Source organism: Nyctereutes procyonoides, unplaced genomic scaffold (assembly GCF_905146905.1).
Source record: "Nyctereutes procyonoides isolate TBG_1078 unplaced genomic scaffold, NYPRO_anot_genome, whole genome shotgun sequence".
NCBI lineage: Eukaryota > Metazoa > Chordata > Mammalia > Carnivora > Canidae > Nyctereutes > Nyctereutes procyonoides.
Genome location: NW_026575126.1, coordinates 66,586,614 through 66,605,024, shown reverse-complemented (window position 1 = coordinate 66,605,024; position 18,411 = coordinate 66,586,614). Strand labels below are relative to the sequence as shown.

At 50.7% G+C, this 18,411-nt stretch overlaps 2 protein-coding genes across 5 annotated transcripts in view; one reads left to right on the top strand and one right to left on the bottom strand.

Moving 5' to 3' along the window:
* The window catches only part of USP42 (ubiquitin specific peptidase 42), a 50,320-nt gene extending 49,269 nt beyond the window's left edge, over positions 1-1,051 (top strand). The window contains exon 18 of the mRNA XM_055339231.1: positions 51-1,051. The gene's annotated coding sequence lies outside the window, so the exon portion shown is untranslated. The remainder of the gene's footprint in view (positions 1-50) is intronic.
* Positions 1,052-1,255: 204 nt separating this feature from the next.
* Positions 1,256-18,411, bottom strand: part of CYTH3 (cytohesin 3) — an 88,318-nt gene continuing 71,162 nt past the window's right edge. For all 4 annotated transcript variants that reach the window (XM_055339234.1, XM_055339233.1, XM_055339236.1 and 1 more), the window contains 9 exons: positions 15,913-16,031; positions 11,439-11,519; positions 10,231-10,343; positions 9,977-10,125; positions 9,672-9,783; positions 4,699-4,775; positions 4,540-4,611; positions 4,309-4,463; positions 1,256-3,906 (listed from right to left, as the gene is read on the bottom strand). In XM_055339234.1, coding sequence (XP_055195209.1) covers positions 3,834-3,906; positions 4,309-4,463; positions 4,540-4,611; positions 4,699-4,775; positions 9,672-9,783; positions 9,977-10,125; positions 10,231-10,343; positions 11,439-11,519; positions 15,913-16,031 — 951 coding nt within the window. In that variant the 3' untranslated portion in view covers positions 1,256-3,833. The remainder of the gene's footprint in view (positions 3,907-4,308; positions 4,464-4,539; positions 4,612-4,698; positions 4,776-9,671; positions 9,784-9,976; positions 10,126-10,230; positions 10,344-11,438; positions 11,520-15,912; positions 16,032-18,411) is intronic.

Below are 18,411 nucleotides of genomic sequence, written 5' to 3'. Positions count from 1 at the left end.
CTGCCTCGGGAGGTACTAATGCGTGCTGCTTGCCGCCTCTTGTCTTTCAGATCCAACGTGTTCAACAGAAGCCATCCCCAACCCAGCTTAAATTATAAATATAGAAAATAACTTTGTTCGAATCTGCGTGGTGCTTCTTTAGTAAATACTGTACAGATTTTACCATGGAGAACTTTTTTTTAGTTTTTACCTTTTCGTAATTACCCTTATTCCAAATGGACGAACACTTTCTACAACTGCTGACCATTGTAAAACACCGTGTATATAAATCCCATGGACAGTAACGCCCTGGACTGGAACATCTCAAATGCTGCTTAATCAGACTCAGGTGGACCGCTCGCATTCCATGGAAAGCTCCTCCCAGTTAGACATCCGGCGCGAGACCAGCCGGGAAACCATGGAATTATTAAAAGTACAAACTGACAGTGTGTATATTTAATTTAAAGACTTATTTAAAGATTCACAAGCTCTCAACTAGACTTGAGAGCAGTCTGTTTTCTGTAATGTCTGATACTAGAAACTAATTTGCTTCATATTTTAGTTGTATTCAAGATTTGAAAATGTATTTTATAGACAAGTTCTGTTTTTGAACTTTGTGGAACTATTCCAATCAATTTACCAGTTATGATGAGTATTTACATTATGAATGTATAATCCAAACATTATTTGTAAAGCCTACAGTATGTTTTTATTACTTAACACTTTTTTATACAGTGTCTCTTGTCTTGACTATGATATTGGAGTCTGAGTTGTCAGCTTGGTCCCTTAAAGTTTCTAGTTACAGACAAAATCATACTGTGATTTTATTTTTAATATGGATATGCTATCAAACTGTGATACACTTATAATTCACTGGTCCTGCATCAGGAGATGGAGTGGGGAAAACTGTATTTAATACAGTTTGTATCTGAATAATCTGTATGGTTTATACAGTTTGTGTTGTTCAGAGATGTCTAAAGTTTGATCTTTGTTTTTTTAAAGATTAAAAAAGCACTTGCCCCACTGTAAATATACAGCATGTAAAATTTATATAGTATATAAATGGCAGCAAATTAAACATTTTGTGTCTTATTCTTTACTGCTGTTTCTTCCCTTTGCTTACCACACCCTTCTCACCAACTTTTTCCTGCTGCCTTGACTTTCTTAGCCTCTGGAGCCCAAGCTACAGCCTCCCTTCTCGGCCTGGGAGGACGGAGGGACAGGGAGAGGGTTGCCCGACCCAACCATCTATTTTAGAGAACCAAGTCACAGACCATCTTGTTCAAACAATGCATTTTTAATTTTGTGAACACAGTATTTGCAATTTGACGGCCATACACCTTCCATTTTTACTATTCATTTTACAACAAAATATTGATAGGGTATTCATGCAGGTGGTGGGAGTATATACACTGAATAACAAACACTCCAGAAAGCTCTATGTACATTATTTACATATTAACTATTTACCGTAAATAGAAATGTCTAAGAAAAAATAAGAAAATGTGAAATCACAACGTGTGGTTTCAGGTCTACAACAGACCTAACTTCCCCAGCAAAGCACATCTACGTCAATAATACGCATTTTAACTTTAAAAAATATGCATTGCTTTATATGAAGCATTAAATGCTGCTTCACCTATAAATAGCTCCTATTTTGATTCAGTTTGGTACCACATTAAACTGTTGACAGTTGTTCCGTGATCCTGAAGACACTTGCTTGCCTGGGTCCAAGGTCATCCAGTTAAACCTCGAGCGTTCACGGAGGCCTGCCTGGCGCGCCCCCCTGCACTGCCACCTGCCCTTGGCCTCGATTCAAGTGTGCCACGCAGACATGGGGGTGGGGAGGAGGCTGAGGTCCGGGAGGCATCCTGGACAGGCCTGCCCGCAGGTGGAGTGGGTCCGACGGCTGGTGTGCCCGTCGTATTAATACTGTCACCACATAGACGGGGAACGAGAGGATCTCCCGTAACATGGGGGGCAGGTCCCACGGATTCTAAGCACCGTGGCCTCTGCCTCGCTCCTGGGGAAAGAGCCATGACTGGGGAGGAACAGTTCCTACCGGGCTTTCCTGAAGCTTGCTTCTCCCAACCCCGCTGAGGCCAAGCCCGGGGCCAGAAAGCCCTGCTTCCCCAGGGGCCTAGCTGGGGCGGCCGCAGGACAGAGGGATGCTCTCTCCCTCGCGGGAGCTACCAATCAGGCCACCGCCGGGGCGCTCTTGAGCAGCGCTGGGCCCGGGCTCCGGGCACCGCGTGTCCGTGGAAGACCAGAGGCCAGAGTTGCATATATGCCGGCACATATACTTGCCTTTCTCAAAAACTACAGTTTCGAATTTGAGGTATCAGTACAGTAACAAAGCCTAAAAGCTTGGGAATGAAACAATCAGTTCAATGCAGGTCAGAGAGTCGTGGGCTCAGACCCCTTTGCATTTAGTGGGACTTAAAGCTACGTCAAGGTCAGCGGCGTCGAGGCCAGGGGCCCGCAGCCGGTCAGTTCCAGCACCAAGGCAACTCACAGGAACAGTCACTTGTACTTAACATCTTCACACAGGTGCTCACGGTCTGAGGGCTGCTTTCCGGAACTTGCATGTGGCACAGGACGGTCCGGGGACCCACCGCCAGAACAGCCGTGTGGGCCAGGGGGTTCCATCCCAAAGACCCAGATGCAGCATCCCAGCACACAGCACCCCAACCTCACCCACCAGCACCCCCGTTCTGCTCGGAGATCCACCTTCCCTCCGGCAGCCGCCCTGAGCACCTTCCATGAGATCAACAGCAACCTGACAACTACCTGATGGTGGATCCTCTGAAGTTCCACCAGCAGTGCATATGGGGGGTTTTACACTATTTACAGGAAACCCTCAGTGCCCCGTGCCTTCATCCCACAGCGTCCTCTCTCCCTGCTCGTAGCGAGAGAGTAAGTCTCTGAAAACATGGAGTAAGGTTCGTTCTCGTTATTTGTCTATATGTGTTAGGTTAAAAGATCTGGTCAAATTATCATCGGGTCTGTAAAAAGTATTTGTTTTGCCAACAGGTTTTCAATAGCGAAGACTGACCCACATGGAACCGCTAGCTGGCGGGCCACACAGGCCAAAGCAGCCGCTCCGTGGGGCTCAGCACCCAGGCTGCGCAGGACTGCAGTCACAAGAGAAACACCCAGAACCATCACTTCGATGTTAAAGATCTGCCTTTTCAGAGGGTACTCTGTGGGGGCACAAGGTCTGCGCTGAAGAGTAGCCCCGGGGCCCGCCCACCCCCTGGAGCCCAGCCCTGGGCCCCTTGGGGGCACCGAGGTGCCTGCCCCTCTGCACTGCACATGTGTGGACAGAGGTTTCCTCAGTGCACGTACTTGTGTCCTGTACTTGTGCCCAGGAGTTCTGTTTATAGCTGCCATTCTAAAAATACTGTTAGAAAGTAAGTATCTTTTGTTATAATTTCAGAATATAAAAAGGCATATAAAAGCTATAATCCTATATATCTGAGAAAAAACTCTGAATAAAAAAGTGGTAGCTTTTCCTTTCTTGTCCTGATAGAAAACGGCGGCTTCTAGAATGGTGAACACAGCCACGGGGAGTGCGCGTGTGGCCCGCGGGGCACGAGGTCCTGTCCACAGAGGCGGCATTGGGACACGCGGGCGGCGCCCCGCACAGAAGGCCCCTCGGAGCTCGGGCCACGCCCTCGGCGACCCCAGAGTGGCGCCTCCGTGAAGCCGCCGCCCGGTGCAGGCACTGCCTCCTCTGGGGAGGCAGCAGGAGGGCGAGGCTGGGCCCAGGGTGTCTGTGCGGGGAGGCTCCCAGTCAACTTTCTGCTGTGGGATTTCGGCTTCCACTTTCACCTGTTCCGGCCAGGAGGGATCTATTTCTTATTGGCAATCCTCCTCTTCCTCGTAGCCAGCATGTCATAGAAGGGATCCCTGCTGATGCTTGCTCTGGGGACAAAGGACAATCCTGAGGGCGGAGGGCGGCTGTAGCACGTCTCTGCAGCCAGGGGTCAGGCCCGGCACACAAGTGTGCATGCGCTCAGGCAGTGCTGCGTCTGTGCAGGCACTCCCACGCATGCAGGTGTACACACTCATGCACATGCATTCCCCACGCATGCATGCCTACTCGTGCACACCCACGTGCAAGCATTCCCACGCGTGCAGGCGTACACACTCGTGCACTCCCACATGTACCGGCATACACTCACATGGATGTGCACTCCCACATGCACACGTACACTTACATGCATGTCCTTCCACACGTGCAGGCACACACGCTGTCCCCAGCAGAACCGCGTACACAGATAGGACGGGGCCCTGGGGCTCTGAGCAGGGGCTTGGGGCACGCACCTGATGGATTTCATCCACTCTTCCTTCTCCTCGGGGCTCGGGGCAGAGATCCGGTACACGACGTGGTTCCCCTCCACCACTCGGCCGTCCGCCTCCGTTTTACAGGCCTTGATGACCTGGCCCTTATGGCTCGGGTTATAAAGCTCGAAACAGTTCTGGTGGAGACAGAGGGCCGTCACCCTGCGCCGGGGCCGCCCAAGGGCAGGGGCAGCAAGAGGGAGCCCCGCTTACCGGTTTCCGGGGGTCCTCCACCTCTCTGATGCTGAGGTTTTCCAGGGGAATGATGCCCCTGGGCTCCTTGTCCTAGGAGAGAAGAGCGCATGGCCAGCCTTGCTCAGGTCCGTGCGAGGGGCCTGGTCCCCGGGGCACCGCAGCCGGCCCCATACTTACTGTCGTGTACTCGAAGTAATAGAGGCAGTTGTCGGTGAGGATGAACCACCGGCGCTTCCAGGTCTTCACCCGCCCTCCTAGAAGCAGAAGGACCCCGTGAGTCAGAGCCCCAGGTGCTCGGAACTGGGACCTACAGAAATTACCGTATTTTCAGAAATGTCACCAGGAACCAAGCTCGGTTTTACGCTCCCTTCCTCGTGAAAACGTTGGACATTCCACTCAACACTTAGCCAAGGCCTAGACAAGCCTTGTGGCCTGTGGCCTGGCTGGTGACAAGCGGGCGCAGGGCGCTGCCAGGGCCCCACATGCACCCCCACCCGGGGCCATCATCGGCGCCCCTACCACGGCCACGGCCACCTGAGCCCTCTACTAAATTCAATTGCTCTCCAAACCGGCTTTCTGGAAACGTTAGTGGTGATGAATGGGCTTAATATCCCCGCATGGAAATGACAACAGGATGAAGTCAGTGCCACTCCCCGGGCCTGTCCGGGTTGTAATCCTGTTACCTCAGGTCTCTGGGTGGCCCTGGGATCCATCAGGATCAATTATTCCTCAGTCCGGGGAATTACTCGATTGAATTAATCTCTTAACAAGATCAAGACACACATGTAAACACACACGCGTGCACACACACACACAGCTCGTCTGCATCTCTTCTCCTTTCACTACAGAAAAGGAAATCTTTTACCCTTAAATATTCACAAAATGGGCTTCAATTTCCAACCCTGGCTCCTGACATAAAGTTCAAGAAAACACAATCTACTAGAAAAACATACACATGGTAACAGGATCAAGCGGTACGTGGGCAGGAGCGGATCTCCCTACTCTGTCTCGCCTGAGGTGGCATCCGGGCGCAGCTCACCCACCTTTCTCTATTACGTGAGCAGGTGAGGGCTGTCGGGGCTGAGGGACGAGGGTGTGCAGACAGGATGAGGGGAGGAAGGCTGTGTGGGTCACGTGGGGGGAAGGGGTCAGGAGGGACAGGAAGGCACACTTGCCAGCTTCCCAGTTCAGCCTGGGGCTGAGGCAGGACAGCCTCCCAGTCATAATGTCTGCAGAAATCCAGGCAGGGAGGACACCTCACTTCAGGGGGAGAGGCACGACCACTGGGATTTGGTGCCACTGGGCCAGGTCCCGGGGAGGTCCCTCTGGGATCCCTCAGCCCTGCCTCACTGAACAGACATTGGACCTCCTCTGGACAGCCTTGGGCAGGCCAACATCCGGCCGGAGAGGCTGGCGTGTGGGATGGGATGCCTGGCAGTGGGGACAGGGCCTCAGCTGTGTGGGGAAGGCAGGCCTGCTATGTCTCCCCCGTCTCTGACCGACACCCCCAGCTCCAGCCACCTTCACTACTGCTCCCTGTCTGAAGGGTCTGTGTGCCTTCCCCAGATTCCTGTTGCCCCCTCCACACCCCCAGGCCTACAGACACGTCCCCTCCCCATCCCCCAGTGTCTCTCTGAGCCCCAGCTGGACCCCTGCTCCCCACACCCCTGTGCAGCTACCCTGAGACTCTCGGGGGGCTTCCCTGGAATCCTCTGCTCCCCCTGGACCAGGCCTCATCTGTTCTTCTGAAGAGCCAGCACAGAGCTGGGTAGAGGAGCCCTCTTTATTCTCCAACCTCCCGAAGCACCCCACGGAAGCCCAAGTTCACAGGGCAGTGACCCAGGAGACCCCTGTCCCAAAGTCCTCCAGTGATAGGACAGCAGGGACTCTCTCCAGGTACATCCCCTGCCCCCACGAGGTCTTTCTCTGGCCCCTGTCAGCCTCACCACTGTCTCCAAACAGCAGCCACAGGCGTCCCTTGAAAGGACAAGTTCATTCCAGCTCTCGATGCCTGAAGCTGCCAAAGGCTCCCACCTCAGCTGAAGACCCCAATCCCTCGGTGGCCTCCATGGCCTCCTCCTGGCTCCCCTCCCTGCCCCTGCCCTTCCTTCTGGCTGACATGCCAGCTGCAGCTCCGACTCTCCTGCCAGCACCTTCCCTCTGCTCGCCCCACAAGCAGTTCTTGGAGAATCCTCCCAGGAGTCCTGCGCCATCCACTTGTCCAGCACCTGCTCTTCTGTCCACGCTCCTGTCACTGGGTCACTAGGTGGCGGTCTAGGTGTTCCGCTCACCTCCAGGCCCCACCGCAGGCGGTCCAGGAAGGCTTCTCAGCACTTAGCCCCTGGGCTCCTGCCCCACTGCTCCTGCGCTCAGTCGCATGTCCAGGGGAGCCCCAACCCTGGTCCAGTTGTCACAGCCAAAGGGCCTCCCAGCCCTAGGTACGCTTACAGCTCAGGGCCTGCCCAGCAGGGGCGGGCGTGGTGAGGGGGCCACACTTTTGGTGTTGGAGCCACCCCAGGTTTTGCTGCAAGGGAACAGACAAGCTCTGCATGTGTGTTCCTGGCTGAGCTTCAGGAGATGGGGATGGACACACACACACACACACACACACACACACACACACACACACACACACACTTTCACTCCTGCAGAAAGGAGCCTTGCTTCTCCACCCTGTGAACTTCCTGCTAGTTCCATGGCCATTCCCAGGCACACGGCATGTGGGCACACATTACCCTGCAACAGGTTTTCTGCAGGACAGATCAAGTCTGATCCACGTTCCTGTTTTCAACACAACTGATCCATTCTCAAAATTCAGCGACTATAAGGCCTTTACTTGACCATCATGAAGAAATGCTACAATGCTCCCATGCTCTCGCAAAGCATGCAGGCCTTTTGAAAGTGCCACCTGCCCTAAGACTACATTTTTTATGAGAATCACGAAGCAAGGCCACGCAGTGACCTCTGTTCCTATCTAAGCACATGCACAGAACACACACTGTTTCCTACCCTTGTGTCATAGGCCTCTGGCCAAGCACTTCTGTGTCCAGGCCTTGGTCTGCCCTGTGCTGGATAAGGGCCCAGAGCTAACCCAGGCCAAGCTAATGCATCTTTAGCATCAGCTTCCAGCAGATTTACTGCTTTCTTGGTCTTCAGAGCCCAACACCAACCGGCTGCCCCTTAGTAGCCAGGCCAGTGTCAATACTGCGGGGAGGCGGCCTGTGGGCAGGATGGTCTCCAGGCCTCAGCAGCTCTGGAGAGCAGACCAACCTGGGGAAACGTGCTCTCTGGACGGCTACAGCTCTGTGAACACAGCGGGTACAGAGGTTGCCTGGGCCAGAGGGAGGCAGCAGCAGGCTTGCTGGCACTCCGGGAAGGTGGCTCCTGGGCAGTCACTGGGCTGGCCAGCTCAAGGTCTGGGCAGTGCCATCACTGCTAGGTCTGTGACAGCTAATGAGAACACCAGTGTCATAACTTACACACACACACACACACACACACACACACACACACGCAGCGGCGGAACATGGAAGGAGCAGACCTTGGTCCTCCCACCTACCCGCTGTGCCAAGGCCATGTCTGGCTGTATGGGGCCCATTGGGCACCTACCCAGCACCCAAGCCAGTTCTGTGGCCCCTAAGGGTGCTCTGGGCACTGCTTACATGTACAACCAGAACACAGGTTGGAATATAAGGCCTGTTGTGCCTTTACCTCCCTCATTTTGTTCTGTCTTTAGAAGCAGGCGCATCTCCCACTGGTGCTGAGGCCACACCAACTGCCAGGCAGGCTTGCACTGTCACTGTCACTGTCACACGAGGGGCATTCCCTGGCCATGCAGGAACAGCTGCTGGTGTGTCAGACACATCCCTCCTCTGCCCTCACCCCAGGGCCACAGGTGTGACGTGACCTCAGAGATGCATCTCGAAGTCCATGAAAGTATTCAAGTCCACGCTTAGGGCTCTGAGTTTCCAAAGATCTAGAACTCCCCTAACTGGCAGCACAGGCAGAGAAGTTGGAGCAAGACCCCAAATCAGAATGGCTGAGCCCCAGCACACACCTTCATGCCTCTTACCCACCCTTGATTAAAAACACAAAGTTGCCGGACTTCTTGATGTCTTATAGTATGTTCTCAGAGTGCCCGGATGGTACACAGTTGTCACGTCTCACAGGCTCTCATGTCACAGTAAGGCAGAAATCCCAATCTCCCCAGAGTAAAAACAAAACACCCCACCCTAACAATTCATTAAATTGCCCAGAAAATATCAATGTTTCTGTACTTCTTTGTCAATGGTTAGGAAGCCTTGTAAACATTTCCGGATTCCGTCCAAGGGTGGTGCAAACATGCGTTGTTTGGTTAGTATGAGAGGCAACCGGTGATGTACGGGAATGGAGCAGGCAACCAGCAGTCTCGTGGCTGCTCAGGCCCTAAGGACACTGAGGGGCAAGCTCGTTCCCACACGGCATTCCCATGCGCTCCCGGGCGCAGAAAGGCTGGCATTCCAGCCATGCCTCGCCTGGCCCCAGAGGTGTAGGTGTCACATTCGCTGCACCCTGCATGAAGCTAACCCCGGCAAGTCCAAAGCCACATGGGTCAGATGAATGGCAGCCACAAATCAGAGCTTCACACAGACCAACGGGGGAGAGAAACTGAGAGAGGAATGAGCAGCTGGGGAAGGGGCAGGAAGCCACTGGGTACGTACCTCCTAACGCAGAACAAGCAGGGACAGCCCGTCACAGAACAGAAAGGTGGGAGCCACAGGCAGAAGGAAAACAAGAAGGCACATTTAAACCACTCATCAAAAATCAGCCACACCAAACCAAGAGAAAGGCACGCAGGTTCTCGCAGTAAATGCACCTGCCTCTGGTACAGAAAACTGCCTTGGGTCTATCTGGATGCTAAGTGAGCAGTTTTCTCGGACACTCGTGCAGCCCGGGCGTTATTCTCTGCCGTGGACACTGACAAGATGGCCTCGTTCGGACAGGGCAGGGCTCAAAGCAGCAGCCATCAAGTCTGGGGCGTGCGGCCGGCTACCGTGGGCGGACTCGGCCCAACAGCCCTTGCTTCTAGCGGTTCTGCCTTTGGTCGGGAGCCTTGGGGGCCGAGGGCTGGGGGCTCCGAGCGCGGGGCCCACCTGCTGGCCGCCACTCACCCAGCTTCAGGAGCCAGCCCTCACGGTCAGGGTTGAAGAACGTGTGTGTCAGGTCATTGCCATCATCCTCGGGGATCTTAAACGGCTCGTTCTTGATACTCTCGTATAAGTTCTGCGAGGAGCACGGGTGACAATGGTCTCAGGGATGCAGCCGGGGGCCAGGGGTGGGGAGGGCCCAGTCAGCACTGTGTCCCCAAGGGCGCCAGGCTCAGTGGGACCAGGGCCATGAGGTGCCTGAAGGTTAAGGGGCGGCGGTGGCAGCTCCTGAGGGGCGAGGGCCAGTTCCGTGGAAGAGGGAAGCTCACCCGCAGCAGCTCCTCCGGGAGATCCCCTCCCTCATTGATGCCACGGTTCATGGTGACGAAGCGCTCAGCCGTGGGCTTGTCCCGCACATTGTGGTTGTGGAGGCTGGTGTTGAGCATGATGATGGCAAACGACAGCACATAGCAGGTGTCTGAAAGAGGACAGAGGGAGCCGGGGCGCTCAGCCGCCTGCCCGGCCAGAGGCACCCCCTCCACCCAGCAGAGGCGCACAGTGCTGGGGCCCAACCCTCACCGACCTGTGGACTGGAAGACACCCGGGTTGCACAGGCAATAGCGGGACGCAAACGCCTCCATCATGCGGTCGATCTTCTGAGCCTCCCCCGGAAGTCGAAAGCTCCACAAGAACTGCCTGCGAAGACACCAACACCAGGGGATGATGGTGTCTCTCCCTCTAGAGGACCCCCAACCCGGGAATGTTCCAGGCAGCCCCTGGATGGCAGAGGGAGGCACTGGGGGCAGAGCCCCAGGACCCGCAGGAGCAACATGGCGGCCGCCACTTGCTGCCCTCAACTGTCTACCCAGGGACAGCCGGCACCACCCGCAGGAACACGTTGGGGACCCCTGGCTCCAGCCAGAGACTGACCAGCTAAAAGAAATGGAACCCTGGCTGCCATGACCACATCCCAGACTCGCCAGGCCTGTGTCTCTGTGTTGCAGAGTTGTCAGCACCTCCTTCAGCCCAGGCCAGCTGAGACACTGAAGAGGACAAATGGCAGACAGCAAAGCCACCCCCAGCTCTGTGCAATTTGCAGAAGCCGTATGGGGACAAGGGCCAAGAGCAGGACAGAAACATGGTCAGTCACACACTTTGCAGCCACAGAGCAGGAAGTAGTCGCAACGGAGACTGCATGGCCCTGGCTTGGGGGACAGCCATCGGAGCCTCAGCTGGGACACCAGGAAGGAAACCAGATCCTCTCGGTGGTGCAGGAAGAGCAGAGCGTACAGGACGATGCCTCGAGTGGACATCCAGAGGGATGACCTGGCACCTCTACCACGGTAGCCGGCAAAACCTCAGGGCCACACAGGGCCATCCTCTTGCATTCACCCCGATGACATGTAGTGACGGCTGGCTTTGCCTGGACAAGGCAGGGACTAGGGGGCAGCCTCTGACAGCAGGCCGTCCACACGCTCCCCACCCACACTGGGGCATCCACGAGGCAGGCATCTGAGACCAGATGCCCCAGGAAGCAGGCCCATGCCTAGGCCGCCCCAAGACTCTGCTGCAGCAGTGGGAAGAAAGTATGCACTGACTACTGAGTACCAACTGAGATGAAGGAGAAGCAAAGGAGTGGGGAACGGCACGCACACCCAGCGGTCCCACCAAGGCGAGCACAAGCTCGGTCTGTGAACGCCTACCCAGGCCCTTGGGCAACACCCTCTGAGGGTGAGCCCCGGCCTCCTGCTCCAGCACCTCCCCACTAACAGCTGAGACTCTGACACTTACCTTAAGGCTTGGACAAGGTTCAGATCAGCAAATTCATGGAGTTCGACAAACGCCTGGAGAACTTTAATATTAAAGTCGTCCCTGGGAAAGAAAGCAAACACAGTCCAAGTCCACTGCACAGAATTTCAATCATCTCAAAAGAAAGATATTTCCTACATCCAGCAGGTGCTTGTGGTTTTCCATTTTGCCTAACTGGAAGTTAAGATGTATTGCATTGCATGTTCATTCTCAGACTTAGGGCTACTAACACCCCTGGCAGCTTCCAACATCCCTATCTGCTTCCACTTTTCTTTCATCCTTTGCCCTAACACCTTCTAATATATGACAGAAATGGTTTTCACATTATGCTTATTACATACTGCCTATATCATGCCAGCAGAATATGGCTCGAGTGGATGAATCCATCTTTTCTAACACCACAACCCATGTGCCTAAAACAGAGCCTAGCATGGACTCAGAACTTAGTATTTTTGTGGAACTCAAAACCTGCAGGCACTCAGTACTTCTAGCAACAGGAACTGCCAGACTTCATATTACACAAATGTCATAGTTCATCTCATGCACTTGCCACCAAACGATGGAGAATTCAGACTCTAAACCTCATGGCACAGACAATTAAATGAAGTGCTGCAACCCCTGGGCCACTGTTCAGGCTTTCTGTGGGTTTGTTTTTAGCAGCTTTGTCCTAACATAATTCACATCCCATGCAATTGTCCTATTTCAAGCATACCTTTCTTTCTTTTTTTTTATAAATTTTTATTTATTTATTTATGAGAGAGAGAGAGAGAGAGAGAGAGAGAGAGAGAGAGAGAGAGGGAGAGAGGGAGGCAGAGACACAGGCAGAGGGAGAAGCAGGCTCCATGCACCGGGAGCCCGACGTGGGATTTGATCCCAGGTCTCCAGGATCGCGCCCTGGGCCAAAGGCAGGCGCCAAACCGCTGCACCACCCAGGGATCCCTCAAGCATACCTTTCAATGGCTTTTAATATATTCACAGATGTGTACAACTGTTACCACTATCAATTTCTGAAGACTTTCATTACCCCAATCCCAAGCACTTTCATTTCACCTATCTCAAGCACTTCATGTAAAGGGAGGAACACAACACATGGTCTTCTGCAACTGGCTTCTTCTATTATCTCCCTGTTTTCATCCACGTGGTAGCATGTACCAGCACTCTGTTTCTCCTTTTACCAATTAATATTCCATTGTATGGATGTACCACATCTTATTTATCCACCAGTTGAGGGACATCTGAGTTGATGGACATTTGAACTGCTTTCACTTTTTGGCTAACAAGAATAACGTGGCTACAAACATTGGTCCGGGTTCGTATGTATGTTTTTACTTATCTTGGGTGTATACCTAGGAGTAGAATTACTGGGTCACGTGGGGACATTAGTATTTTGAAGCACTGCCAACTACTTCCCACAGCTACTGCATCGCTTATCCTACAAGCAGTGTGTAAGAGGTCTGATTTTCCCACATCCTTGGCAATGCTTATTATCTTTTTATTATGATTACAGACATCCCAGTGGGTGTGAAATGGCAGCTCACTATGGTTTTGATCTGTAGCTCCCTGATGGGGGCTAAGGATGCTGAACATCCTGTCGTGTGCTTATGGCCTTATCATATATTTACACATCTTCTTTGGAGAAATGTCCATTCAGATGTTTTTCATTTCTAATTGTCTTGTTACTGAGTTGTAAGAGTTCTTTATATATTCTAGATAGCAGTCCTTCTCAGACTTATACATGACTTGGAAAGATTTCTATTTTGTAGATTGCCTCTTCACCTTCTTGATGACATCCTTTGAAACACAAGTTTTCAATTTTGATGATGTCCCATTTACCTAGGTTTTTTTTTTTTTTTTTTTTTTGCTATTTATGTTTTTGGTGTCACATCTAAGAAACTCTTGCCTAATCCAAGGTCACAAAGATTTGCCCCCAACATTTTCTTCTAAGTGTTTTATAGTTTCCTTCTTAAATGTAGGCCTCTGATCCAGTTTAATTTTTGCATATGGTGAGTGGTCCAGTGGTATTCTTTTACATGTGGATATCCAGGTATCCCAGATCATTTGTTAAAAAAGACTCTTCTTTCCCCCACTGAACTGTCCTGATAATGTTACTGAAAATCATTTGACAGGAGTGATTCTCGATGGTTCTGTTAAGCTACCTTAGACTTAGGTCATGAGATCTCAGGGTCCCAGGATCATGCCCAGTGTCAAGCCTCTCTGCCCCTCCCTTACTTGTGCGCTCTCTCTCTCTCTCTCTCTCTAATAAGTAAAATCTTAAAAAGAAAATCATCTCACAGTAAATTTAAGGGTTTATTTTTTAGATTCTCCATTCTATTCCATGACCTAGAAGTATACTCTTACACCAGTTATCATGCCATCTTGACTATTTTAGCTTTAATCTGTCTTATAATCATAAAATGTAGGTTCTGCAAAACTCTGTTCTTCTTTTCCAAGATTGTTGCTATTTTGGGTCCCATGAATGTCTACATTAATTTTAGGATGAGTTTGTCAACTTCTACAAAGAAGCAAGCTGGGATCTTGATAGGGAATGAGTTAAATCTGCAGATCAAGGTAGGTGGTACTGCCATCTTTGTAATACTAAGTCTTCCCATCCATGAACATGGGCCATCTTTCCATTTATGTAGGTCTTCTCTTTTTTTTTTTCAGTTTTATAGTTCAGAATAAAAATTTTATGCTTTTTAAGTCCATTCCCAATATTTTATTCCTTCTAATGCTATTATAAAAGAGAGTTGTTTTTCTTAATAGCTTTTCCAAGCTTGCTCATTGCCACCATTTAGAACTATAATTGAATTTGACATAACAATCTTATATCCTGCAGCCTTACTGAACTTATTAATAATGCTTTTAGTGATTCCTCAGGATTTTCTACATATACAATTAAGTCCTCTACAACAGTTTTATTTCTTCCTTTCCAAAGTAGATGCTTTTTTTTTTTAAGATTTTATTTATTTATTCATGAAAGACACAGAGAGAGGGAGGCAGAGACACAGGCAGAGGGAGAAGCAGGCTCCATGCAAGGAGCCCGACGTGGGACTCGATCTCAGAACTCTAGGATGACGCCCTGGGCCGAAGGCAGGCACTAAACTGCTGAGCCACCCAGGGATCCCCCAAACTAGATGCTTTTAATTTCATTCTCTTGCCTAACTAGAACTGCCAGTACCATGTCAAAGAGAAGTGGTGAGAACAGTCAACTTTATCTTGTTCTTCTTAGGAGAATGCATAAAGTGAACTTGTAAGTTTTACAGGTGCCCTACATCATACTGAGGAAGTTCCCGTCTTTTCCTGGCTTGTTGAGTGCTTCTGTCCTGAAGCAGTGAATGCTGTTAAATGCCTTTCCAGCATCTATTAGGATGATCATGTGGGTTTTACTCTTTATTGTATTGAAATGGTCTATCGCTTTGACTTTTGCATGCTGAACTAACCTTGCATTCACAGAATAATGAATGTATGTATGGGGATGAATGTATTAGCATAGAGTCATTTTTACATATTGCTGGATTTAATTTACTAATATTTAATTGCGAATTTTTGCTTCAATAGTCATAGGAGATACTGGTCTATCTACTGTTTTGTGTTTTTTTTTTTTTTTTTTATTGTGAGGTCTTTGGTTTGGGTATCAGGTAGTTGTGGCCTCACAGAATGAGTTAAGTGTTCAGCTTTCCACTTTTGACCAAGTATTTTTAATAAAAAGCTAGAAACAAAAACCACTCTGGTTGAACAACTGTTAGGCTCTTGTTTAAAAACTCTCTTGTTTGGTCCTTGACTCAGGGGACATGATTCCTGCCCTAACCTGTGCTAAGCACAGCAAATGGACTGTTAACTGGAGAAAGCTGGGAATGTAAAATCTGACCAGCTTCTCTCCATTTAAAAAATTAATAACTTCCCACGTTCACTCATCAGCCCCAAGCAACAGGGGAAGAAAATCATGAAGAAATATGGTCTATTTCGGGGCAAAACTTGAAAAGAAGATTAAGATGCTTTCTGAGGGGGCACCTGGGTGGCTCAGTTGGTTGAGTGTCCGACTCTTGATTTTGGCTTTGGATTTTGGTCGTGATCTCAGGTCTCAAGTCAGTTTCCATGCTCTCAGTGGAGAGTCTGCTTGAAGTGCTCTCTTCCTCTGCCTCTCCCGCTCCCTACTCTCTCTCAAATAAATAAATAAATCTTAAAAAAAAATAAAAAGCTGCTTTCTGAGGTACAAAGAAAGGCAGCGTCAGTTTCAGTTCTGCTGTGGCTCCCGAGTAAAGGCTTCCAGAGATCACAGACCCCACCTGGCCCAAGAGACCCATACCTCCCCCAAAGGCAGAGAGAGGACATGAGAGCATAGGGCCAACTCGGTGGTGGGGAGTGGCCCACACAGCCCTGGACCCACAGGAAACTGTGACAGACCTTGATGTGGAGGGCGAGACCAGGTTGCGCTGCTGATTCTCCTTCAACTTACCTCTCACCCAGATAGTCCCCAATCACGGTCTTATTTAGGCCTTCTCCTTTATACAGGAACTGGGCTACGTCTTCTGGGGAGTTCTGCAGCAGGTCATTTTCTATTAGAAACTGAATTCCCTGAAGAGGGACATAAGGAAGAAAGCTCTGGTTAGGAGGGTCGCCCAGACTCATTTTTCACAGACAGAAATACATCCAGAGTAATGATCTTACTGGCTGGGGTATGGCAAAAACAACAGGACAATCTGATCCTCACCCCCCAGAGTACACTTTGTCCATCAGAGGAAAGCACATTCATTCCTCCTGGCACGTTAATGGGCTAAAAGACAAATAAACGGGTTACTGAGAAAATCATTTTAAGGAAGTTATTGGAGATGATAAAGGCAGAGGTGGTAACAATAGCAAATTTCCCAAGCTCAGAAGATCAATCTGCTTTGTGTGTGAGAGCAACGTGTCATATGTGGTTGGCTAACCCATGCCCTCCACAAGCTCCCCTTTATCCTTGCTGTTCCTCACTAAATAATCACATTCCCAGCTTCCCTTGCAACTAGGAGTGACCTTGTGACACAAATCTGGTCAGGAAGAAGTCTGTAGGGAGTGCCTGGGGAAGCTGTCACTTTCTTGATACAAAGGGACTCGTGAGCAGCCACTGCTCCTTCTTCTTCCTTCCTGACTTGAATGCAGACATGAAGACCAGAACCCTTACAGCCAGTGGACCAGAGAAAGGCCCCGATGAACACAGGGCCTGTGTCCTGCCACTTGACACCCTTCAGCCACCTCTGCTATGTAAGAGGAGAGCCCACTGTGTAAGCTGTATTGGCTGTGGCTGAACATGCTAACTGATCACTGGGCCAATGAGCTTAAACTGGTGAAAATCCATGCCCACCTTAAGGCCCAAAAGGGCACAGGTGACAATTTCTAAATGAAAGGCTGCAGGGGTACTGTCCTGGCCCGAATTAGCTATGCTCCTCTCCTGAGAAGCCCTAATAATAGCAAAATTTTACCTCTGACACAGCTTCTGAGCTGGTTTCAAAATACACGTTGGCAAAGCTGGGGAGGGGATTCTGTCCTCTATTTGCTGGAGGTTATTTCTACAAATTCAGAGAGATTTTCCAGCTACAACTCCCCATGCCCGGGACCTGGGCTTCCTCACTCCATGTGCTCCATCTGAAAGTCTTTGTCATTTTTTTCAAACACATGAATGTCTACAGCAGCCTTATCTAAAATTCCCCAAAACTGAAAACAACCCAACACCTCATCAATAAGAGAAGAGATAAATCTATTCTGGTAGATTCCAAATGATGGGACACAATACAGCAATAAGAGAGAATAAGCGTACAACATCGATGAACCTGCCAGACGTGGCATAGAGTAAAAGGATGACACAGTGTGTACCTTAATTCCATTTATATGAAGTTTTAAAACAGGTAACCCCACTCTATGGTGATGGGGTGGAATTCATTCGCTAGGAGGAGACACCAGAGAGACATTTCTGATGCCCTATAACCACATCTTGCTCTGGGTTACACAAGGATTTCAATTTGTAAAAATTTGTCAAGCTGTGCATTCAAAGTTTGTGCACCATATGCTGTTCTTCAAAAAATGAAAAAGTTTACCAAAAAATCAGTATGTCTGACTATCCTAAATTAACTCTCATCTATTTCTGGTGGGAGCTAAAGTGAAGACCAGCCCCCCGTCCCCCACCATATCATCCTCTAAGTGGGAAGGCATCCACACAGTATAAGGAAGCGTTCCATCCCAAGTATGCGCCTATCCTACCCAGTCCCCTGAAAGCGAGGCCGGGGACAAAGGTGACAATGCTGGTGTTTATTCACCCACAGAGAAGCATGCTGGATGGGGAAGCAGAGCTTCCTGCTTGTTGCAGTGGTCTGTGAGGGAGGGGAGCCCAGGGCAGGAGGGGGGCTGAAGTTTACAGTCTGACCTAACATCCCTGGAAAAGTGGTCCAAGGCCACAGCTGCCCTGGTCTGCCTGTCTTGACTCCGTGTCCCAAGGGTGGGTAGAATCAGCAGACCCTGCTGCCCCCCCATCCAAAACTGCAAGGGATGGGGAGAGAGCATCCAAAGGACCCGAGGTCTTGGGACCAAGGGCCCAGCAGATACAGGTGTTCCCTGGGGGGTGCCTGGTTGGCATCTGGGTGACATCCCTGGCCTGGTCTTTTGTGACCACTGTGGCTGCAGTACTAGCCAAAAGACAGGGGACAGGGGCCCCACAATTATGAAACCACCACTGCAGGCTGTCCTGTAGTCAGGTCCCTTCTGCTGCCATTACTCTCTGTGCACCTTCCCTGGGGCCATGGCTTTGCATCCATCCCGCCCCGTGCCCCTTCCAGCCTCCCAGCCTCCCAGAGGTCCCCAGAGCCCCTAGGCCCAGCAACTGCCACAGTCACAAAGTCCCAGGTACTCCATCAGCCTACGCTCTGCCCAGAACTGAATGGGCCTGGGGATGAGGTTTTCTGAGCTCTGGATGCTCATGACCTGC